General features: G+C 40.5%; 1 protein-coding gene and 1 long non-coding RNA gene across 2 annotated transcripts in view; one reads left to right on the forward strand and one right to left on the reverse strand.

The window, feature by feature from the left end:
• Positions 1-22,705, forward strand: part of LOC114594665 (uncharacterized) — a 68,405-nt gene extending 45,700 nt beyond the window's left edge. The window contains exon 4 of the long non-coding RNA XR_003706042.2: positions 22,602-22,705. This is a non-coding gene — a long non-coding RNA (uncharacterized LOC114594665). The remainder of the gene's footprint in view (positions 1-22,601) is intronic.
• The window catches only part of GPATCH2 (G-patch domain containing 2), a 100,560-nt gene that overhangs the window by 8,633 nt on the left and 66,447 nt on the right, over positions 1-25,480 (reverse strand). Inside the window, exon 10 of the mRNA XM_028724622.2 lies at positions 7,004-7,086. Coding sequence (XP_028580455.1) covers positions 7,004-7,086 — 83 coding nt within the window. The remainder of the gene's footprint in view (positions 1-7,003; positions 7,087-25,480) is intronic.

The raw sequence follows: 25,480 nt of genomic DNA on the forward strand, positions 1-25,480 counted from the left end.
AGCCCTTTCCCCACATGTGATTACCAGCAACTGATTTTGGGAAGCACACTGCCTCTGCCGGTGAAGGAATTATAATTATAATTTATTAAATGTGTATACCGCTCTTCATCTGCAGATCTCGGGGCAGTTCACAACATAAAATTGCAATACTACTAGCCACTAATAGTCTTATCCTCCACAAATTCGTCTAATCCTCTGTTAAAACCTCCAGGTTGGTGGTCCACAGTTTAACTATGAGCTGTGTGAAAAAGTACTGGTTATAGGCATTTTTGCTGGTTGTTCTCTTTGATAGAATCTTTAATTGGACTGATCATACAATGCCAGCAGAACCATTTGGTGTTAACAGGGACAATATGCAAGCTTGTTATACAGTAGAAAAACTGGAAGCAACCTCTTATGCTCAATGCATTGGAAATTTACCCCAGCTTATCTAGCTAACCCAAATCTGTCCTTTGTCTATAAACAGATCAGAAGGTTGACCTTGACCACAAGCCAGGCCTGGGTAACCTCTGTTGGAATAGTATAATCACAGTAGTTTCAAATCATCATTTTGGCACTGCTCATATTCAAGTCTGATTTTTAATCACTGCTGCATTAGACGTCAGCAAAATAGTTTTGCTGGCAATTTTTAAGCGGAATGAAAACATTTAGCCTTTTGATTACCTTGTTAAACAGAGTCATGATGACCTTATAGCAGTACTTGATATTACATACCATAATAGAGAATCTGTCAGATTTTTCATTAAAACACATTCTTATAAAAAAAATAGAGTTGATAACTCAAGTCATTCCAAAGTGCATCAGCCTGAAACACAACATGTAGCCAACTAACCCAGACAAAATATTGAAGCATTTATTTTTCATCAAAGATTATCTACTACCTTGAGCTACCGTTATATGCCAGCATTTGCTGCATTTTACATGTGAAATGTTTAAAGCAAGCCTCTGCTGTTTTTGCTTGTTCTAATTTCATCACGATGAAAACTGGTGGAGTTTCATTATTCTCCTATACAAGAACTTGCTACCTGGAATGCATGCAATGTGTGAAGTGGCTTAAAGTTATATAGCAATTTAAAAAGGCAGCTCCAAAAGCAAAAGGCCAAGAAAAGCTTTCCGGTACTTTTAGTGCCAGAGCATTCTCTTCTATGTAAACCTCACATTTTTGTATTTTCTTTGTTGGGTAGGAAGAGGAGGAGATATTGCCCAAAGTTTCCACAAGTTAGCAATCAAACTGTGGGGGACAGTACAGAGAAGAAAGTACAGAGAGCCAGGGGTGTGGAGAAGGGAGAAGATGATAGATGTTTGATGAGAACGTGCTAAAGCTTTGGTGTTGTTCTGCTGAGACATAGAGGGGAAACAAACCAGGAGATGGACACAACTGGTTTCAGTTCCAGGGAAGAACAGAAGACAGACAGTTACAGAAATCAGACTTCAAGCCTTACACCAATGGAGAACCTTCTGGGTGACTCTGCGGTCTCAGAGACACAGGATTACCTGAGGGTACTGCAGTTAAGTTTTGTTCTCCAACATATCTGTAGCCTCTTTGATGGTGTGTGTTTATATAGTACATAAAACCAGTTAAGTGCAGTAGGAGTGGAGTGTCCCTTGCCCATTGTATTGCTACCTATACTTTGCTCAGGGGGCAAAAATGACTCTATTGGATGCTGAAATTGGAAATGCTAGAGCCCTACTTTCCTAGTCACGTTCCAAGGAATCAGGAATCAACAATGAAAGCACTTGTTTTGTGAGTGTGTGCCCAGGTGCATGCATATCCACACAAACTCAAGGGCACTCTGTTTTTGCCATAAAGCCTCTTAAGGACTCATACGAAATAGTATTACAGTTCAGGTGTTTAGCAAGCCGACAAAGGCATTCAGAATGACATGCTCCCATGTCAGATATTATATTGCTTCACTAGTCATCAATTCCTTCAGGTATTTATTTCCTGAAATAAATTCATGGCTGCCCTAAAAGGAACAACATATTCCAACCATTCTTTGTCATTTTTAAAAGGCTGTAGGTAAACTGTAGGCAATATATGAGGAGAAGCATCTTTTGTTTCAGGTGGTACACCCTTCCTGGTTTCTTGCTGCAATGTTAAAAAAGGAGCTTTAGCATAGACTATAAAGTCAAACGTTTCCTCTTTCGAGAAAAAAATATACAGATTAGGACCCTATTACTTCAGCTGTTGACTGGAATTATCTGATAGAATTCACCTTATTTTCTTCACCGCTTTAGTTCACCTTTACAGATGACATTTTTCAAACTATAAAATGCTCTCCACTGCTAAAAGTTTCTTGCTTCAACAGTTTTTCATTGCTGTAAGAGTAAATCTACATCCTTTGTTACTAATACACACGGCGCTATTGGTATGTGACTTTGTCTCAAGGCTGAGAACAGGCTATAAATTTAGAAATCAATAGCTAACTCTATCAATATTCATTTTACTTTTTCAATACAAAATACAAAGGTGAAAGAGCAGTAAATAAGCCAGAGCGCTGAAATAAATTGGGTGTTCTTGTCACAATTAATAAATGTTTAACCAATAACACTTCTAGCTACAGTAGTCTACAGCCTTGTAACGTATCTAGAAGTACGTAGCGGCACAGGTGCTGAACAGGATTCACAAATACACAAACACCTCATTCCAACTGTTTGTTAGCTCCACCATGCTATCTATCCTCCATACATGCATAAATAAGGCTGTTCAACATACTGCATACAAAGATGGGGGAAACCATTTGTCACCGACCGACATTTATGAATGTGGCAATGGAAATCTTTTCTTCATGCACTTGCTAGGCTCGCAAGTCTATTACTGGGAGGCTGGCCTTTTTGCCAGATCTGAGCCTCTGGGGTAAGGTTGGAAAAATATCCAAATAATTGAATAAATAAGGCAGAAGAATTGAATTATATTTAAACACCACTGTGAGGAATATAATTCATCCAGTTACACACAAGCTAAGGCATTTTAAGTCAATGGGAACAACTAACTAGTTGCAGGATTGCATAGGTACCTTACTTTCACAGTTTATTTCGTGGATCTTTTAAACTCTTAGTGGAATGCAACATTCCAGCAGAGCTTTGTAAATTAACTCAATACAAACAATTTGATTATCTTATTTGATTTCATACTTCTTTTGAAACAAAAATGGGTCCAGTCTTACTGGGCAATGCTCAGTTCCCAGGGTATTTAAGTGTAAGGTTTAATCTTAATCTTCTATGTCCTGTAGTAGACAGGGGTCTTACAGCCATGTGTATTACTTCAGCTGTGAAGCACACAATTAACATTTCTCTTCTCCCTTGCTACTGCCATTCCATGATTTACAGCTACTTCTACATTCTTGATATGTGACAGCAAAGACAAAAGCAAGTTTGACAACTCTGATTAAAAAAAGAAAGAAATGCGCCATTTTGCATTTTAAACTCACTTAGATCACAGCACCATCATAACTGCAGGAATAAAATGGAGTAAACGTTCACTGCCCTGGTATTAAACACATTTAACAAAACAAGCACTATTTTCTTGTAGAAAAGCCTAACTAGACTATAGAGTGTTTTTCGAAATAAGGAAGGATCCTGCAGTGACCGGCATCAGCCCTGGTGGGCCCAGCCCACCCATGTGCCAATGAAAGGCCTGTTTGCTGCTGTCTCCATAATCAAGTGCTCTCTGGGTGGTCATTTGGGGGTCCTTGAGGTGTGCAGCCCTGCTGGACTTGGGCCCCAAAGACTGTACCAGCTCTCAATCCTCAAACATCCTCAAAGCAAACGTAGAGGGAAGTTTCCCTAAGCAGATGAAGAGTTTGTTTCCCCCCTTATAAATTCAGTACTCCATTATCATAAACTGGGATGTGGATGGCGCTGTGGGTTAAACCACACAGCCTAGGGCTTGCCAATCAGAAGGTCGGCAGTTCGAATCCCCGCGATGGGGTGAGCTCCCGTTGCTCGGTCCCTGCTCCTCCCAACCTAGCAGTTCGAAAGCATGTCAAAGTGCAAGTAGATAAATAGGTACCGCTCCAGCGGGAAGGTAAACGGCGTTTCCGTGCGCTGCTCTGGTTCGCCAGAAGCGGCTTAGTCATGCTGGCCACATGACCCGGAAGCTGTACGCCGGCTCTCTCGGCCAATAAAGCAAGATGAGCACCGCAATGGTCAGGGGTCCCTTTACCTTTTATCATAAACATCAATTAAATTTTTTACGTGCCCTTCACCATGAGGGTGAAAAGGAGAGTTATGGCCATTTAAAAATACAATATTAAAAAGTTAAATTACAGTTAAGTGAATTGGGTGGGTCCTAAACTCTGTATCTCAGGTGTCAAAGAAGTGTCTCTTTGGTGTATGACAAAAGCTACACAAGGTACCAGATACACTGCTGTTGGAAGGGAATTCCACACAGAGGGGCAATTGTTTCCAGGCTGACCTGAGCCACAACACCTCGTTTTCAAAAACCGAAGCACTTAACAAAATCAGGCCCGTAGATCCTGGCACTTTTTACACCCTTGTCGCTTCAAGAATGGTTCCCTGGTGCTGTTGCTTTAGCCCTATCAGCGCAAAGGCAACATATAAAAGTACCTGTACTGTGACCCTCAGGACAGCAGGGCCCTTGACTTTACCCCACCCTGGATGTGGCCATTTGCAGGCCTTTAGGCCCACCCAGGCCACAGAGTTTGGTACAAGCATCTCCTACTTCTGCCACCTTTCACAGGATGGATTTCTTTGGCAGGAGGCAAAGTCAGATGGCTTTCGCGTGCGCTTGCAAGGAGAGTATGCTGAGGTAGCTGCAGTAGTGCTAGCCTACTGTTTCTGCCTCCATATTACAGGGAAATGGCGGGGGGGGGGGTGAGAGGCAAGGCTTGCTGGAGTTCATGGCTGAGCTGAGATTTGAATGGGGGGCATCCAGGGCTCACCGTTTATCCTCTTAACTGCTTTGCTAATCCCTAATGTGTGGAGCCTCCGCTGTAGTTATCGAGAGGCACTTTTCTCTGTTTTTATTCCATAAGTTGGCCCTTATAGAGCAGTAGCACTGTAAGAATCTCAAAATCCCTTCTCAGCCTCTTTTCTTTTCTTTTTTTCTAATAAAACCACATCCAGTCACTTAAACATTGTAAAATTATGGCTTGCGGCGTGGAGATCAAATTGTTTTTGTAGAAAACAGAGGGCTTTTTACACTACTGCCACCACCAGAAAGTTAAGCAAGTGTGCCAGATTTCAGTAACAGAATAAAATACTGAATAGGTTGGAAGCCTGGGATGAAAGGGTACACTAAAGTTAATTTTATGATGCTTTATACGTACATATACTTTACAAAATGACTTCCTTCTGTCACTTGCAAGTTGTGAAGCTAAAATCACCTTGTAGAAATAATTATATTATCCTCTCCTCAGCCATTAAGCATTTTCCTACTCACTACACATATGTTCAGAGTCTTAGGACTTGACCTAGACACACGCTTTTTCCATATTACTGCCACTAAGGTGCTTTAGCAATATTTTCCAGACAGTTCTCTTGGTCTGTCACTGATGTCTGAAACACCATGAAAATCAAAAGCCATTCCATTGAAATGCCAAAGTTAGATAACTTCACGGAAGAGCTCCACAGGCCAGTTCAGAATGCAAGAACTACGTTTGTGTCTGCACACTTTATATATGCCAGCAAAATGGATTGGAGCAGGCTTTACCTTCTATGAACATAAGACTTCTTCTGACCATGAAAGGCATTTGGGCAATTCCTTGATCCCCATGCAATCCCAGAGCTATCGCCCACACTATTTCAGGGGGTCCTACAACCTTCCTGAATAGTGTGGGAAGTGGCGCTGGGGCTGCAGAGGTAGAGGGTAACTGGCAAGCATTGCTTCCTCCTGCTACTGGGTGGATCCATGCTCAAAGGGTGCTTCCATTAGCAGGAGTCAACCCATAAATTATATTTCCTTGCTGACAAGTGTGCAGTACAGTGACATTCAAGCACATACAGAAAAAGACAATTAACACAAGTTGATTTTATCACTTCTCATGTACGCTGTAGATACAGGGTGCCTTCTGAAATATTCTCATAATTGTTTTAGGAAAATGTAGCCTCTTTTGTATGCAACATGCGGATTTTAAATAGTGTGCTCAGTACTGATATTAAACACTTAGCAAACAATACAAAGCAGAATACAGAACTCCTACTTGGCATGGGCTCCGACAGAAGGCTTACGATCTCAGCGACACAGAAGATGGATTTAGATACCTGTTCCACAACACGTGCTGATTTTTCCAGTCACCATGTGCTGTTTTGGTAATTGTGCAAGACTAGTTTGTCAAGAGGGAATGGGGGTAAAGAGAAGGTTCCGTGCACAAAGGAGGTCAGTTAGTGCTCTGTGAAAACCACTCCATGCATTAGCTGTGGAGTCTGTTCTCCACTGAACTTATTTAAACAAACAAGTTCCACTAACAGCATAGTAAATGAAAAAGGCAATACATGTAGTCGGAGAAAAACTGGTCATATAAATTAATCCAGACAATATACTGCTGAAGAGTGATGGGCTACTGCAGTAAATGCGAGGCTAGGTTCTGATATGGGCTGCCTTGACTGTGGCTCTTCTCTGAACTGGGCCATCCCATGCTTGCTGTTTGCAATGGGAGGGACACGTCCGTTGATGTCAGTAAGGTAGTCTTTTCCCATATGAATAAACCAGGCAGTGGCAAACGGATCGGAGCCAATCAGTGAAAGAAAAGGGATGAGCTGCACTCTTTTAAGTGTCAAGTTGCAACAGCTCTTTTCTACATATGCTCTTGGGCTGTAATCCCATGCATATTTAGTCAGATGCAAATCAACTGAAGCCAGTGGCACTTGCTCCCTAGTAAGTGGGTTTAGGATTGCTGCCTGAAAATGCTCCTTCGTCAAACCACCCCAAGCCCAGTTTTGTGCAGGTAAGCCCCAACCAGTTTCTGGGTTCTCTCCCGCCCTCCATGCTGTTTTACAGACTTAAGACTTCTGGATGTGTCGTCATGGTGAATCTGCTTACCGGTGGGTCCTGGCAGTGGCGCGGCTTTTCTCCTTCGTTTGATATCACCCATACATAAGGATCCCAAATGCACACTTGTCTGTCTGTAAGCAATTACCAGAGAGATGTATTAATAACTGGTAGGAAAAATAACAACTCTGCAGAAGACTGTGTTATCACAGAATCTGCATCCTAGTCAAAATAGTTTAAATAAACATAGAGCTACACGATGGAATCTTTCAGATACTATTTGTATTTCTAGTGCTTAGAGTGATGTTACTTATGTAGCCAAAAGCGCATATGTGGCCATACACTAGAGGGAGTGATGTTACTTATGTGGCCATACACTAGAGGGAGGCATCAAAAAGACTTGGAGAAAGCCCAAAGTTTGCAGTAATACAAAACATTTTTTGGGGGGAGGGGGAATCTAAGAGTGAGGACTGAGCATGCTCACTTGGCACAGAATACTACTGGGCAAAAATTAAAAATAAATTTAAAAACTGGTTGGGATAGAGAAAGGAATGTTATGTCTAGAATTCAGATCAGAAATACTCCACACTGCAATATTTTGTTGCAGGTTCCACATGCTGAAAATGAATTATGTTTATTGACAAGCAGTCAGTATTTAGAAACAATCTAAATCACCGCTGGAATAAATAAATTCTAAAAGAAATACTTTCAGGTTTTCAAAACTGACAATCTATTTGAGTCAACATAAAATGAATACTGATGCTACTGACAAAGCAATAGGTAAACATACTTAAATGATCACAATATTATTGACTATCAGCTGTTTACTAATATCTGCTGTCAGAATAACACATATATATATATTTAAAAAATCAGTTAACAAGCATCTTTTCACAGGTGATAAACAAGTGGGAAACAAAACATTATTTTTAAATAGAACATTCTGTTGGCTTTATAATAAAATGGCATTGATCAAATTCAACAAAACCTGTAATGTGTAACATATATACATTGCAAAATCTTCTCTTTAATGTCTTTTTAAATTTAAAATGAGAAACACAATTGTTGATCACAACTTATCACATCTTCTAATTAAAAAATCCATGTTAATCATGCATGTGGAGCACTTTTATTTGCCTGTCCTGAAAATACTTCCATTTCATTGAATGATCCAGAGTTCTGGAACTGAAGAAGAGAGGGGGAATTTTTTCATAATCCAGTTTCCACATTGTTCATAACTTTATAAACCTCTTCTGACTGACATCGTTCTGAGAGGTTTTGACTCCTCTTCTTACCTTGGCACCCCAGAGATCATGGATAAACCTTGATTAGAGGGGGGTCTAATTACTCCAGCTTTACCAGTGGGACTAAATCCTCCCTATCACAAAGTACAACAAGGTAGTCCTGCCACGTACTGGATTATTGGGTGGTAAGGAAACTAAACAACTATGCTCCAATTCAGAGATCTATCTGGGATACAGTGTACACTTCTATTTCCGACTCCTAGGGTTATAGTACTCAGTTATTTGGCTGAAAGGACAAAGACATTAACTTCAGGTAAGACAAGGCTATGAGAATCACCGCAGTTCAGAACTTAACCAAGAGATTCGTTTCTTTATTTCTTTTTTTCAGAGACAAAAAACAAAAAAAAGTTGCAGTCAAAGAACTCAAAAGCAAAATACCCCCCCAAATCAACACTTTCCCTAGCAAACATTAGGTAGGCAGTTTACACCTGACGTTTCTGATGTTTGTTTCTTACATCCTTTCTGAATCTTTGGCAGAAGTTTGGAAGTGCAGGAATGCAGCTTTTGCTAACTCTAAGCTGAAGATAATTACACTGACTTTGGTTGTGACATGCCTTCTATATTCAACCGATAGTGTGTGTGTGTTTGCTTTATGAAGCCTAGTACAAGAGAAAGGTATCAGCAAACCTGGAGGAAACCTGAGGTCAGTGGAAATTCCTAACATCTGAAAAGCCCCTCTCAAATTTAGCACACACAAAAAGGTACCTGAAGTGTACACATGTGTAAAAGGCATGCTTGCCTTGCTCTAATTCATGATGCTTGCAACTTGCTATGAACTGAGTTTGTGCAAGGCGGGGTCATGAATCTGCTAATTTGTCATTAAAAAGCCTGAGGAGGGAGGGAGACACAGGATAGTACATGTGGAAGTGAAGGCAATAGAAAGATGATTCTTCTCCTCTACATGAACAAGAAGGGAGGGGCCACTGTGTGTTTGTGTCTGTTTCCTGAACGAGAGAGTCGGGTATCTGTCTGCTCACAGAGTCACCATACAACCGTTTGGGCTGGGGACCACAGTGTTTCCTTAATAATAAGCCAGTTGTCTTCTGTCACAAGTCACGCTCTGAAGATGTCTAAACTGAAATATAAATTAGGCCAAGCTTTAAAAATTGGACCTTGTAGATGTCTCAAGTTGGTCCAAAAGTGACTGTAGACCAGTAGATGAAGAATATATGAAATCTAATATAACTTACACAAAGAAACATTAAGCCTCCCTCTCCTCTGTTCATAATATTATTGCAGGGGCACTGACAGCAAGGGACTTTGGGGCACAGCTCGTTCTATAATAGATTGCAGTGTTTGTCAGGGCTGTTATAATGAAGGGAGGCTGAGAAGCAATGGAAAGGAGGGAAACAAGAATTCAAGCAGGATGAAAGATAAAAATTAATAAAGTCAGCCAATTGAACCTGGAGACCCTAGCTCCAGGAATAACAGCTAGCTGTGCTTGAGTAATTCTGCTCACATTGATTATCTGTTACACTGCATTGAGATATCTAGATTATTGATCAGTTAGATTATGGAACTTGGATCCCCCCCTCCCCGCTTCTCCTGTGGCACATGCAATGGAGTTGCAACAAATAACACTAAGTAAGGACTACTTTGTTATTGTTGTCACCCTTTGTGTAGAACATAGCAGTTACTTTTTAATTTAAAATCAATGAATGTCTGAAAGGCAGCTGTGTTTCTTCAGCATAAATGAATCATTTGTCTTTGCAAAGCTCAACAATCTGATCACTAGCCAAGGTGAGAGGTTGGTTTGTTTGCTACTGTTTTGAGGGGAAAAACCTAAGCTTTATCAGCATTCTGAAAACAAGCATTATTATAAACAATTAGAAAGCAATCACTGTTATAAATATATATATATATCCCATATGCTCTCAAAACAAGATAATCAGATTTGGTCAAGTTCAAAGTTTTAGCATTTAACTGTAGCTGCATTTCACACATCTTGAAAAGTGGATGAATAAAAAGATTAGCAGTTCTACTTTTTCATGCATTGCAAAAAATTGTGGGAAAATGAACTTGTTATGCACACTGTGAGGCAGTGCCTCCGAACCGGAAGATCTCAAAGTTGGGATTTGAGAATCCCAACATGAGGTGGAAAGCAGAAAGGTGAGCTCATTCACATATCCAGTTGATCAGAGTCGAATGAATTCTATGACGAAGACTGCTTCATTTTCAAGCAGCATTATTTTATTTATTTAACAAAATTTGTATACCACTTGATTGTAAAAAGCCTCTAAGCAGTCTACAAAACTATAAAATCAAAACATTAAAATTATGATGGAAGCATAGAACTGTAGAGCTGGAAGAGACCTCCAAGGGAAATCTAATACAACCCCCTGCAATGCAGGAATCACAACTCTCAGGAACCCCTGATAGATGGCAATGCAATCTGTTTAGAAACCTCCAATGGCGGAGAGCACCACTCCCCAAGGCAGTCTGTTCTACTGTCAAACAGCCTGTACCATCTCAAATTATTCCTAATATTTAGTCAAAATCCTGCAATTTGCTTTGGGTCCTACCCTCCGGAGCAAAAGAAAACAAGCTTGCTCCATCATCCATGTGACAACCCTTCAAATATCTGAAGATGGCTATTGTATTACCTCTAAGTTTTCCCTTCTCCATGCTAAACATACTCAACCCCCTCAACAGTTCCTCTTAAGACTTAGTTTCCAGACCCTATATCACCTCGGTCGCCTCCCTCTGCACACATTTCGGCTTGTCAGTATCCTGGTGCCCACAAACTGTGATTCCCACCCAGTACTCCTGGTGTGGTCTGACCAAGGCAGCATAGATCTGGACACTATACTTCTGTTGATGCGGCCTAGAAATGCATTCACCTTTTTGCTGCTGCATCACACTGTTGACTCATAGAATCATGGAATTGTAGAGTTGGAAGGGACCACGGGGATCAACTTCTACGTTCAACCCCCTGTAATGCAGAAATCTTTCACCCAACATGGGGCTCAAACCCATGACACTGAGATGAAAAGTCTCATGCTCTACCAACTGAGCTATACCTTGTGTTAAGCACGTGGTCTACTAAAAACATTTAGAGCCTTTTTACATGTACAGCTCTCAAGCCACATGTTTTATATTTGTGCATCTAATTATTCCTAAGAGTAGAACTTTATGTCTGTCCCTGCCTGAAATCTTGGAGATCTGCTGCCAATCAGTTTCAACAATACTGGGCTAGATAGGCCTACAGCCTGACTATGAAGCATAAGGCTGCTTCCTATGCGGTCATCACTGCTGCTTCTTTAAAAAACTTATTTGTTACCAGTTAAATGATATACTGATGTCCTTCTTGATCTCATAAAAGCTGCTATGGGAGCCTTATTGGTGGAAAAGCAAAGTAAAATGCTTAAAATACATAAATATTGGGAAAGAAGCTAAGCAGAATTAAGTATTTCTGTTTCTCTTGATTTATTTAATAAATGTTTCAATTTCAAGCAGCAGGACAAGGCAAAACGGAAGAGACTGAGCTGCCCTGCCTTGGACGTTCCTTAGCTGCAGACTTGGAAGATTGCAAATAGCTAATTCCCCTGATTCTTCTCCACTTATCCATAGCTTGCTGCGAGCTATCATTTATAAATAGCGTTTTGGCAGGAAGCTAGGCATGCTCTATGGCAGGGGCGATAGGAATTGTTAAGACCACCTTGCCTGAAAACTTGGCTGCTGACGTGCTGGTGACAGGGACTCGAGCAAGCCATGTCAAAGGGAATAATTTTAAAGGAAAGACAACAGAAACTTGTCGCCTCATTGTATGCATTTACAAACAGGGCTTTCCAGAGTATTAGGCCTAGTTAAAGCTGCCCCCTGGATAAAAAGTGTTCCCGAGCAGCCTCAGACGAGCTCGGGAGACAAACAGATGTGACTATGGTCCCTGGCATTTGGCAAGAACACTCACTGTCACGAAGAAAGATATAAGCCTGGACAGGGCATCAGCTGCACAACAGTGGAGCGGGCCTGCAAGTGTCACGGCAGCGGCAAAGTTGTGGCAGAAGGAAATAAAAGGGCTGGAAAAGCCAGACTAGTGTGAACTTACACTAGTAGGCCAAATATATATTTGTTATTGTCGTGCCTTCTGACATTAAATGAACAAACAACAGAAGACGGGGGAAACTGTGGCCAATTCTTAATTTTCTCTCTCTTTTGTATACAATATTTAAGCATGTCTTTTCTTGATGCAAGTAATTACAAGAACTGGAGGAATAAGAGAGTCTATTTTGAGACACTGGGAAGGCGGCGGCAGCAGCGGGGGGCTGCAGGAAAGAATTTGATGATGATATAAATGGAAATGTATTATTGCCATTAACAGCTATTACCATGTCATCAGGCAATTTTTAAAGCAGATTTACCAATATACAGCAGCTGCTATTTGATGGCAACATTTCCCTTGCTTTCTTCCCTCTGTTGAAGTTCTCCGTCCCTTACAATTTAATTTCACACCTTATTATGTTGCATGGCAAATTAATATTTCCTGTAACTTAACCATACAACTATTGCCATCATTGTGCCCTAAAAGATTAAGAAAATACTCTGTTAAGTGAAAGACAGCATAAGGGTACTGCTGTCCTTTTCAGGGTCAAAAAATTATAGAGCTGTAGAGTTGGAAGGGACCCTGAGGAATATCCAGTCCAAACCCCTGCAATGAAATAATCTCAACCTAAACATCCATGGCAGATGGACACCCAACCTCTGTGTAAAAACCTCCAAGGAAGGAGAGTCGACCATCTCATGGGAGTCTGCTCCACTGTCAAAAACCTCTTATCATCAGAAAGTTCTTCATGGTGTTTAGTTGCAAACCCCTTTCTTGTAACTTGAATCCATTGGTTTGGGTTGGTTTTCCTCCTCTGCACACATTGCAGCTTGTCAGTATTCATCTTAAATTGTGGAGCCCAGAACTGGACACAGTATACCAGGTGTGGTCTGACCAAGGCAGAATAGTGTGGTTCTATTACTTCCCTTGATCTGGACACTAGACTTCTGTTGATGCAGACTAACAGTATTCACTTTTTAGCTGATGAATCACACTGTGTACCCATGTTAAGCTTGTAGTCTACTAAGACCCCTAGATCCAATTCACATATGCTACTGTCAGGCCAGGTGTCCCTCCACTTATATTTGTGCATCTGGTTCTTCCTGCCTAAGTGCAGAACCTTACATTTGACCCTGTTCTTCAATCTGTTAAGGTCATACTGACCATACTGTTAAGGTCATACTGTTAAGGTCATACTAATGCCTTGTGGCATTAGCTGCCCTCCCAGCTTGGTGTCATCTTCAGATTTGATGAGCATCCCCTCAATTCCTTCATCCAAGTTGTTTATAAAGACAGTGAACAACAACAGGCCCAGGACAGAACGCTGTGGCACTCCACTTATCACTTTTTTCCAGGATGATGAGGAACTATTAGTGAGCACTCTTTGGGTTCAGTCAGTCAACCAGCTACAAATCCACCTAAGAGTAACTTTGTCCAGCCCATATTTTACTAGCTTCTCTGCTTTAGTTTCTTTTCCCCTTACGTATGAAAAAAGGAGAGCAGGTTTCATCCATGGTATTTTCCTTTACAACCGTATTCGCAACTCTTCTAAACCCAGTTAGTTGTTCTGAACTAGATATCCAAAATATAATTGAACCATGTCTCAAGGGGTAGCTCCACTTGGGATTTCCAATGATACACTATCACTAGACATGCAGCTACCAGTGGAAAAAGAATTAAATCTTAATGCTGGATAGCTTTAGTGCACAAAACCACTTCCCTATTTATATGTTCTCTAGTAACTAAATACTCCTACTTCAAGTTGAAGCCAATGCAAGGTTTCTTTTAAATTCATTGAGAAAGATAGCGTCTTTTTGAACAATTTAGACCTAAGGTTGTTGTTTATTTCTTTTACACTTCACCTAGGTAGAATATCCTTATTAAAAACGGCAAATGGAAGATTAGTTCCCTTTATGACTTCATTGAAGTTCCACAGGTGCAGCTTCTTTCATCATAGGGAAAAACCACACCTGCAGAGCGCTGCCCTGGTTTGGAACTCAAAGCCTCAGAAGCCTTTTTCCTTCAGCATATAGACTCCCTAACATAACCTGAATTTCAGAAGGAACTATTTCTGAATGAAACAATGGTTAACTCATCTGTGGAAAAAGAATACATGTGCCACTGATTCAGAAAGCTTTCACTGCATTGCTTCTTTCTAAACCTGTTTAAACACTCTCTTTTATTTCATTCTTTCAAGCCGTGAGCTGATTTCATTCTGTACTTCAGTTTTAGGCTGCTGTTAACAAGCCTTTAACCCAATTAAAATCATGAAATTCTGTAGAAACAGTCACAGAATACTGGCACAGTATCAGTGAGCTCCTGCAGATGGCTGTAGAACCCTTTGGTTTATGCCTTTTGGATGCCGTTAGGTCATACATAGGCTTGGAAAAGAGCGAGTCTGAGGTGGTCTCAGAAGGATAATGTAAAGTGGCTAGAGTTAAGTTCTTTTCATCTTAAGAACGACAGAAGAGCATTTTGGTAAGTGAGGGATTTATTTCGTTTTATAAGGTGCTATAATGCTACTAATTCAGAGCACAAAAATCCCTTTAGGCATTTTAAAGGATGGCCACAAGTTGCAACATTTATGAAGGGCAATCATGTTGAACTGAAGGGAACTTTCAGCACAGGCAAGTTTAGGACTGCACTGCAAGTATACTAAATGTGGAGCCTCCCTGAATCCCTGCAAGGGGCATAAAGTATGTAGAATTGCATTTGGAATCGCAGACTGATGGTGTGTCTAATTTTGTAAAGTTGCCATGGGAGAATTTATACATGGTGTATAGATGTCTTACATAAATCAGTATGTATGCTCACTATTTAATACTAACTTTATGGGGGATAACAATTTGCACCCACATTTCCCCACTGATAATAACTGAGCATGGGAGGGGCACATAATTACATGCCCACTGTACTTGGTTTTTTTGGGGGGGGGATTTGACAAATGTGTTAATAGGCCCTTGGTATTACATAATTATGTCTACATTATGAAACTCAAATAATAGCATTCAATGCAAAGTACCTTACAATGGAAGCGAAACTCTTGCTAACAGTATAATACATCTTAGTAGCAGTTTGCATTACTAAAGATGCTGTTTCATTTTCATTAATTCCAAGCCGTTAAATCTTAACAGAACACAAAGGCAGGTTAAGCAGTGGAGTGTATTCTTGCCTTGCTCTCCATTCTCTTTCCTACACCTCCACTGTTTCCCTGTGTTTAGATCGTGCTTATATTGCTACCCCTTTAGCACTTTCACAAAAGACATTCTGTAAAGTTAGGAAGGTGTAGCAACTCGTGCTTTCTTAAGTCGTGCGAAGGAAAATAAACCTAGCTCACCCTTCTGTTTTTAAACAACCAACCAGAAAACCTCTGGAAATGCACAAGCAGAAGATTAAGATGATAGTCATCTCCTCTCACATGCTCCGAGGATCTGTTAATATAGTGGTAATATTGCTTATTATGGTAAATAGCATGTGAACAATGAACAATTCTAGGAATTTTGGCAAGTGAAGATTTTGAGGTGCTGCACCTGTGGAAATTCCGCCTCCTCCACAGTCCGTTAATAAAGGACTCTCTCCTTTATTAAATGAGGGTTCCCTAGGAAGCCAAGATGGGTAAGTGTTTGGGAGTCCCTGCTGTACATTTCATCAGCAGCCATGTCTGAATGTGGTGCAAGCAGGCTCTGCTGTAGTTTGAGCTTGATGGCTATTGTTCTGCCAGCATTCAGGTCTATGGTTCACACAGCTCAGCAGCAGCCCCTAGTGTTTTCGTCAATGCATCTTCTAAAGCATCTCTGTAAATTAGGGAAGAAGAAAGGTCAGGGACCATCATGTGTTGGTTCTAAGGCCTCAATACAAAACGTTAGCTTTGTCTAGGAAGCACAATGAAGGAATTAAGGTCTCAGGAGTTGACACAGGCCTTACGTTCATGAAAACTGCTGCTGTTGCTGTTATCAGCATGGGTGATGTGGATCTCCGGTTGGACAGTAGCTACTGGTATGAAATGAGATAGATTCTGAAAGCCCTCAGAAAATCTAAGTTTCATCTTCTTTTAAAAAAATGTTCTTGAAAAAAGAGGGATAGCTCAGTCAGTAGAGCAGGAGACTCTTCATTTCATGGTCATGGTTTCAAGTCTCTTGTTACGTGAAAGTTTCCTGCATTGCAGGGGGTTGGACTAGATGATCCTCGTGGTCCCTTCCAACTCTACAATTCTATGATTCTATGAAAAGTCACTTCTAAAAGAAGATAGAAAAGTGTATCTGCCATTGTAAATTCGTAATTCTTAACACATTATTTACAACAGAAAAGTGTACTTTGTCTTCTTGACTGCTCTTCAGTGCTATGGGAGAAACTTTCCACGAACTGGGGAAATTCAGGGACAATTCATACTTCATGCACACAGCAACAGATTAAAAAACAAACAAACCATGATCTAACAAGGCAACCAATATATAATCCATTTGAAAACAGCAGCAGAACTGCACACTGAAAGCCTGCTGAAGCAAAAAAGCCTTTTCATTTTGTCTAAAAGATGAGGGAACCAGCAATTTCCACCTGCAGTGCCACCACTGAGAAGGCTCTGTCCCTTGTTCTCATCTATATCACAGCCCTAGATGAAAACATAGCAAGCAGTGCCTCTGATATATTGTAACCCTCGGACAGGATATGTGAAACAGATAATCCCTGAGATAATGAGTACTTTAAAGGGCCAAACCAGCACTTTAAATAGATACTGCAAATGAATGGCTAACCAATGCAGCTGAAACAAGATTAGCATACGAAGTACCTAATAAATGTCTAGTCAGTGCTACTTGAAATTTCTGAGGTTTTTTGTTTTTTAATCAGGCAGCCGTCACAGAAAAAGTGCTCACAGAGAGCCCTGCAAAACCAATCTGGAAGTAACTAAACCAGGGTAAACTGATGCTAGCTCTGCTTTCTTTAAGGAAATCAGTCTTCAGGCAACCAGGAAATCAGTCATAGTTGATAAAAGACACTCCTGGCACTTGCTGTCATCTGGATATCCAGGGACAGCATTAGATCCAGGAGAACCCTGAAGCTACATATGACATTCATATTAGGTATCAAGTTAGTCTCCACAACCTTCAGAATCTCCAACCAACAGCACTTAATCTGGTACAGGTTAAGTTTTACTTTGCTTAGAGCTCCCTGCCCCGCACCCATATCCACTGCTGAACTGATATAAGACATATATATAACTGATCTATCATTTCCATTGCCTTCCAGGGTTTTGATAACAGACACAAGAAGTGTTTCATCTGCCTATCGGGATGTGTCCAATGGTTGCATGAAGGGAAGCTCGCTTATGCAACCAACTTCTCTCTTCCCTTCCTCCCCCTGCTGATGCAAGCTCCTTAAGACCAATTTCCCTCTCCCATTACAGCCTTATAATACAGCCCCCGCTATTCAGGAGTTCCCCCTTCCCTACTGGGTGTACAAGGGGAAGAGGGGAAAGAAATTAGTTGTGCATGGGGCCTACGGCTATAACCATAGCCCAAATCACTGGAAAACCTTTTGCAGATCTTTCATATAGATCAAAGGGGGGGGGGAGCCCCAGCTGATGGGAGCTGCAGACTGACAATACCTTGTAGGGAAACAGGTTCCCCATCCCTGATGTACATGATGTACACAGGGGAAGCTTGTGGCATCCTACAGACAAAAGGCCCCAGAGGGGTGGGGACAGAACAGCCATCTTCCAGCAGTCTTCTGGGGCTGGCTAACCATTGTAGAACAGCATTTTGCAAACCTTGCAGGCAGCCCAGAAGGATACCGTGGTTGAAATGTCACTGTAAGTGTGGTAAACATATGCCATATGAAATTTGATTTTGGCTCATTGGCAATGAAATTGTTTCCATTTTTGTATAACACAATGCTCCTTAGAATTTGCTTTCTGCTCAGAACTAAGGTTTTATTCATTCTAAGGCTAAACATGAATTTGTTCTCAGAAAGTCACAGGCTTTGCCTGTTAGGAAATGGTGGAAGAATGAAAAGGGGACAGGAGAGGACTGTTGATCCTATGACCAAGTGGGAGTTCCCTCCACAACTTCTATTTTAAAAAGAAAATGCATTGGTTCAAGTATGGCTGAGTATTTTCTATGTTTTGATTTTTTAAAATTGGAAGGAATGTATATAAAAATAACTACTCAAGCTTGTCTCAGGATAATGTTTCTGAAGTCTCAATACTTAGGTACCTAAACACCTCTAACTTTAACTTTGGTCTTCAAAAAAGTCTTAGCATTCACTGATGGTTAAAAACAGCCTCTTTGTGAAATTTCACATTGCTCTATTTTATATAGATCCTATAAAATATATGCATATCTTGTGACCTATTACTCTTTCTTTTCAAGATATCAGTCTACTTTTAAATTGAGTTTTAAAACCCATTATGAAGGTTTGAACACACAATTTAAAAGCAGACGACTATCTTGAAAAGAAAGAGTGGTAATAGATCACAAGATATGTATTTCTCTTTTTCCTTCTGCCACATTATAGTTTCACCTATTTAGGTCACCTGAATCAAGAATAATGTGAAAAACACAAAACAAAAGGGGGGGAAATCAAGGAAAGAAGGTATAAAACCATGACAGCAGTGAAGATTTGTTATTCACAGGTGCAAAAACATGGAAAGGAAATTAAAATGGTTAAAACTGGAGATGGTTGATATAGAACAAGTTCCTTGAAATGCAGCATTGGCTAGTTATATTATCCTATAATTCTAAAATTACTGATGCAAAAATAGACAGTCTTCCACATGTTATATGTGTGCAGCCCATAGGATGATATACTGTGCCCTTCTACTGCCATTCACATAATGGATTTCTGTTCACAGAATAACTCGGAGGCAGCCACCACAACTGCTCCAATTGAAAGGTAGAAAATACACAATTTATTCTAAGGATCTAACTAGACCACAGCTTTCTGCATTCCTTGTTAGGTGCTATATTACAAAACTAGGAATAGGGGAAGCATTTTCGGAATGACAGGTAACTTTTAGCTAGGGGACACCACAATACTTAAAATGGTAACTGTGCAGATCTGATGTCCACACTGGTTCTTTATCAGTTCCTTGCTAGCAATATAAACCAACTGGGCTGCAGTGATCCAAGCAGTACACACTGTTCCTAAAATGAGAGCTGCCAGGACATGCTTACTGCTCTCTGCTTCACGCGCCAAACCTATTCTTCATTGCAAGAAGAGGAAAGGTACCTCGTCCTATCTTGGCCAAGACACTCCTGTGTTCTTTCATACTGTGGCCTATGGTTTTCCTTGCATGTGTGGTCCTTTCCCAATTGTGCTTATTCCCACAACTGTACCAGCTATGCTATCAGCAGAATTTTCCTCTGAAACAATATTCAGGATGGCTAATCTACAAGACATTTTAAAGCAGTCTTGGGCTCCTGATTTCTTTCAAAATCTTTCTATTTTTATACTTTTAGAAAAATTAAGGGGACATGTCTGCTGCTTCTAAAAGATCGGAAAATATAAGAATCTCCAATGTTGAAATTTCATCTATTATTTGCTTGGCTGTTCAGCAAAGCTGAATGTCAGAAAACTTATGTATCTTTCATAGCAAAGTTTTGGGGAATTGTTGTCTGGCAGTGGTTTGAGCAGTCAGTGGCAACACAGAATGCTAGTTTCATTTCTAATGTCTACAGATGTAATTCTGACAGCTGCTATCTTGGCAAACTGTACATAATTTTCTACTTTGGGGGCTGGAAAGTGGAGGGAGCATGAAATTCCTTATTCAGGCTGCATTCTAGGAGCAAATGCTTTGCCCTGCAAAAAATACATCCAAACCTACTTAGCAAGGAATGACAGCGGCGAGTTGCCTTACATTCACACATTTTATAGAAGCAACAAAGGCTGATAGCAAGAGACTTCAAGTAACCTCTGAAGGAGATGTGGATGGAAATGCTGAAATACACTCATTACAGTTATCAGTTATTAGAATAATGGATACAATGGGACAATTGATTTTAGTGGCCTGAGCATTCTGTAACTGCCTCTCAGACATGCCTGCAAGACATACAAAACAGTAAATTTCATATAATCAAAATATTTCCTTCTACACGTCCCCAGGAAATTCAATGCAATTTGTATGTTATTAAAACTTCCAGCAGTTACAAAGGAATGCCAACAGTCCTCACTTGGGCTACTCGCAAAGCATTTTAAATGTGTTTAAAATAGTATTTGTAGTGGTTTGTTTTTTTAAATAGGGTACTCATAGGTACTCCTGCCCACCTAGCAGTTTGAAAGCACATCAAGTGCAAGTAGATAAATAGGTACCACTCCAGTGGGAAGGTAAACAGCATTTCTGTGTGCTGCTCTGGTTTCGCCAGAAGCGGCTTAGTCATGCTGGCCACATGACCCGGAAGCTGTCTGCGGACAAACACCAGCTCCCTTGGCCTATAGAGTGAGATGAGCGCGCAGCCCCAGAGTTGTCCGTGACTGGACCTAACGGTCAGGGGTCCATTTACCTTTACTCAAGGGTACGCAGTACCAGCATCTCTTTTGTTGTTTTTTAAAAAATGTAGCACTTACTGTAACAACTTCAGGGGGAGTACCAGCACCTATTTTTCTAGAAAAAAACACAGGTTTGCAGTACAGTATATAGTGAGCAAGTATAGTATAGTATATAAGTGAGCAACTCATAATGGAATCACATATTGCCATGAGGCTCGCTGGGCCACCCTGGGCCTAACCTGCCCCATTGGGCAGCTGAGAGATTAAAATGCTACCCTAAAGTCCAAAGTGGAACCGTGGGCTAAAAAATATAAACACTCTATCAATAAATGGCTCACCGATCAATTTCCCAGTTGTGTTTGTACGTAAAAAGAGGCTTTCAAGTCTTGCTTCCCTCCACTTACAGGAACATGCAGAATAACCTATGCTGGGTGACAGGCGGTGTAAAATCTTTTAAACGCAGTTTCTAAAACCGATGCAGTTGAGTCTTATTTTGCACTGGGCAGGTGTAATCGGAATTTCACACCGAATCCAGCTATTGGCTTGCCTCGCTCTGAAGCCTTTCCTTAGGCTTAGCTATAACAATGACATCACCAGCTCAACACCCATTGCAACATCTGCTTTCACACTACTAAGAATGCCATTGTATTAACCAACAAGAGCTATGACCATTCCTTTTTCCTTTCCTTTCTTTTTTTTCTTTTTTGGTTAAATGTTAAACAGATGTGATGGAACAATTCAGCTCTGTCAAACTCCTTTTATACAATGCCAGTATGCTGAGATTGGGGCTTTAATGGTGACACATTTGTTTTATATGGAATAGTAACATAATGTGACTATGAAACGTGAGGGGGGGGGGGATTCTCTTGCCAATAAATTCTCATCTCCATGCACAGTACTCTAACACCTCCTAGCTGTTCCAAACCTTATTCAAAGTCAGAGGCTGTCATAGATTTACCTGCAATAAGCAGGTTGCATTTTTAAAAGGAAACCTGGCAGGAAATAAAGTCCAATTGTACTGTTATTCTACATGCTCTGCACCACCACGCCTCCAGAGACTCATGAACTTTATGCCAAGCAAAAAAGACTTTAAAATATCTGTATTAGAGTCTTACTGTCCTTAGAAAGGATAATGCATTGTTTTTACTTGCTTCTAATTAGTAATTTAAGCATATGTTCAGCATTTAACTCTAAATGTTTGCCTTTTCCCCAAGCTCTGAGACAGCTGTCCAAGATGTGAATGCCAGAAAGCATTTAAATATCAACATCTGTTGAATTATGTTAATGCAATGTAATATAATTGGGCATGAGTTGGAATTGATCAAAAGTGTGTGAATTAGACAAAGGCAAATCTAAACCAATATTTCATTTCACAAACAAGTCAAAGGTAACAAAACTGTGTTTGTTACTAAACCAACATGATTAGAGCACAATGTTCAGGACGCCCAGGTCCAAAAACGATATAAAAACGTGAAAAGGCAATTATAAAAGGAATCAAATATAAAATATTATTGCAGAAATAATCTACCACTAGTATTTTGGCCTAGGATTTCATACACATTTTTAGAAACAGCTTGTCTTACAAAACACCAATTAAAAACAGGCTTTATTTTATGGTAAGGAACAACTCAGAACAGTTGTTCTCAGACTAATAAACCACAGTTTAATAAAACATGGTTTTGCGTTTTGTGTGAACCCTGCCCAGCAGCTTAACAATGATTTGTTTACTGCTAAAATACATTGGTTTTAACTATGGCTTGGTATTACATGTGAACACAGCACCATTCTTTAACCATGCTGCTTTTTATCCACCTCACCACAGAATATTGTCAGGCTACAAAGGCAAGAGCAGCTGGAAAACACACCAGACTTGGGAGAATCAAGAATTATTTTTGGCTGTGGGAAAACTTGTGCTTCCTTTTGTGAGACACATTATGTAAGCACCAGCTCTGTGAGTACAAACTGAACCGGAGTATATGCAGAAAAAGGAACTGTGCTTAAATTAAAATGTCTAAATTCTTAGTTGTTTTTGCAGGCATGCTTATACGGCGGCCTGAATTTTTGTTTCTGCTTGCGATGTCTCCTTGACGGAGAAACAACCTTGGTTGGTGTATTTTAAACTATGTGCATTTAACGTTGATCTTTTTTTAAAAAAAATTAAAAATATATATTATTAGGATTCAAATATATATATATTCTTCATTCTCTGGAAAGCTGTTTTTGTTAAAAAAATAATAATTCAGATTTGCAGCAAGCTGTTATTCAACTGAGCATTGTTGTTAACAGCATTTTAGTTAACGGCAGCAACGCATAGGAAAGGAAAAGTCTGCAAAAGCTTTGCAGCCCACTTGTGCAAAACGATCAACTTCACACTGACTTTACAAGGGGCGGGGAATGCACTTGGGATGTTGATCAAGCCTGCTGCATAACTCAATGAAAAAACCTGCCTTTCAATGAAAAAACATTCTTGTCAGTGACATGCTACTATGATAAAGTTCTGCACGTGTTCTTAATTGGCCGAGTGCTATAGAAGTGTTAATTCTCTGTGCTTTCCTGCTCAATCACCCTCTCCTCTTTCCAACAGTTTTAAGCAACCTAACTTAATAAATGCACCACTATTAAAAAAATAATAACAATTAAGGTGGCAAGCCTGCGTGAAGCATTTGGGTTAATATTGTTACCAGTGGATCTTATCTCACAGAAGCTTAAGCATGAATACCAGGACTGTTAATAGGCTTGGTAGGAACTTGAAACATATCAGATTACATCCAGAGAATAAGTGACAGTAGAAGGTGACTTTTCCAGCCACTTCCTGCTTCTCTGACAGCCTCCCCAAAACCCATTTCAAAGGGTCAGGTTGGGCCCTTTGGGCTGTGACCTGGTGGTGGTGGGCAGGCACTCCTGGAAATCAGGTGGGGACATCTTGTGAGAGGAGAGCTTTTGCTCACAGAAGGTGCCTCTGTGTGATTTTTTTGCAATCCCCTCCCCCCTCAGCCCACCCTATTCAGGAGCCCCCCAATGCTTAGGGGGTTGATGTGGGGAGAACCGGGAGAGGAAATCAGTTTCTGCCTTCCTCTTTTGCCTGCCCCAAACGGGACACAAACCATTGATTCCCAAGAATTTTGTTTTCAGTGTGCCAGTTCCTGATAGAATCCTGAAACTTTCGATTTTTACTGCTTTTAAAAACAAACAAAAAAAAGCACTTAATTGATGCAGGTAAGGCAGGAATGAACAGGAAGCCTTCTAGCCTGTATGTTGCTGTTTCTTGTGGTTGAGCTACTCATGGTTATAGAATGATAGGTGAAAAGGGCAGGATTGTCCCCTGAGGTACCAGCATTATTCATCATTTCTTTAATGAAATTATTAATCAGCCAAAGCAGCTTACAGATCCTCTCAAAACAAAACATTACATTGCCTGCTTTTAGGCTTATAGTCTAAAAGGGCATGACACAAAAGGAAAAAGGACTGGGAGGGAGGAAGAAATAAAGAAACTCAGATGCAAGATCTTAATTACAAGCTGCACTTTTTTCTGGGAGGGAGGGACGCAGGGGTACGCAATTCCCCTAAACATTTTGTGAATCTTTGTACTTTTGTCCATTTACTGCATTTATTTTTCCCAATTTGAACTATAAAATGGTGGTATTCTTGAGTCAAAATGAGAGTACCCCTAAACATTTTTTTTTTTAGAAGAAATGCACAGGTTACAAGTTATTCTAACTAGCCGCTGAGGTAGAAATGTTGAAGGAAAGAAGGAGTCAAAAACTGTTGGAGTCTCGGTGGTGCCAGTGAAGTGGTCTGGTACCACTTCTCTAGCTTATTCTATTGCAGCCGGTTGTACCTGCTGCTACCAGGTGATTGGGGCAGAGGGAGAAGCCTGGCTTCTTAGTAGGGTTGGTGGTGGCCCTACATCCCTTCTCTTCCCTCTTCTGCTACAAGGTGATGCAGTGTCTGCTAGCAGGTGACAGCTGAGGAGGACTCAATCCTCTTCTCCACAGCATCCCACCCACTGGTTTCCAGACACGCTTCCAAGTCTGGCTTTGGCATTGGCTTCCTTCACTCTCTCAGTCTGCCTGCTTCCTAACTTGCCTGCCTACTTCTACCCTGCATTCCAGTCCCCTTCAGTTGAGAGCTCAGGTCACCTGAAATTATCCTGCCTTTGGGTTGACCCTTCTGTGAGCAGGAAGAACAAATAGCTGTATTTCTTTCTTAAACACACACACACACAGAGCAAGAAAAACATTCCCGCATTTTGCCATTAAGGTATGATGCTCACTTTGTATACAATCTGTTTCCACCTTTTTGGGGCTGTCATTATTTCCCACAAAAGCTACATCAAACAATTATAGTTCTGGTAATTAACCAGTAAGTGTAATGTACAGTTTTCCTACCCCAATCTATTAACAGCTGCTCAAAAAATGTGGTAATTAATGGTTTCATTTATTTTTGGCAAACCTGCAACACAACAAATAATTTTCTATCTACTGCAAATTAGGACTCCTTCCCAAACAACAGATGACGTGGTGGGGGAAAGGGAGCAGGCGTAACACTTGCACATCTTTGCCTCTTTAGAAGATCAAATAAAGAGCAGCTGTAATTCTATTTGTCACATCTGTGTAACAAAATATAGTCATCTGTATCATCAGAAGAAAATGAACAAGCTCCGTTCAGATGGAAAGGGATTTCCCACCAACCTAATGGGAA

Source organism: Podarcis muralis, chromosome 3 (genome assembly GCF_964188315.1).
Source record: "Podarcis muralis chromosome 3, rPodMur119.hap1.1, whole genome shotgun sequence".
Taxonomy (NCBI): Eukaryota; Metazoa; Chordata; class Lepidosauria; order Squamata; family Lacertidae; genus Podarcis; species Podarcis muralis.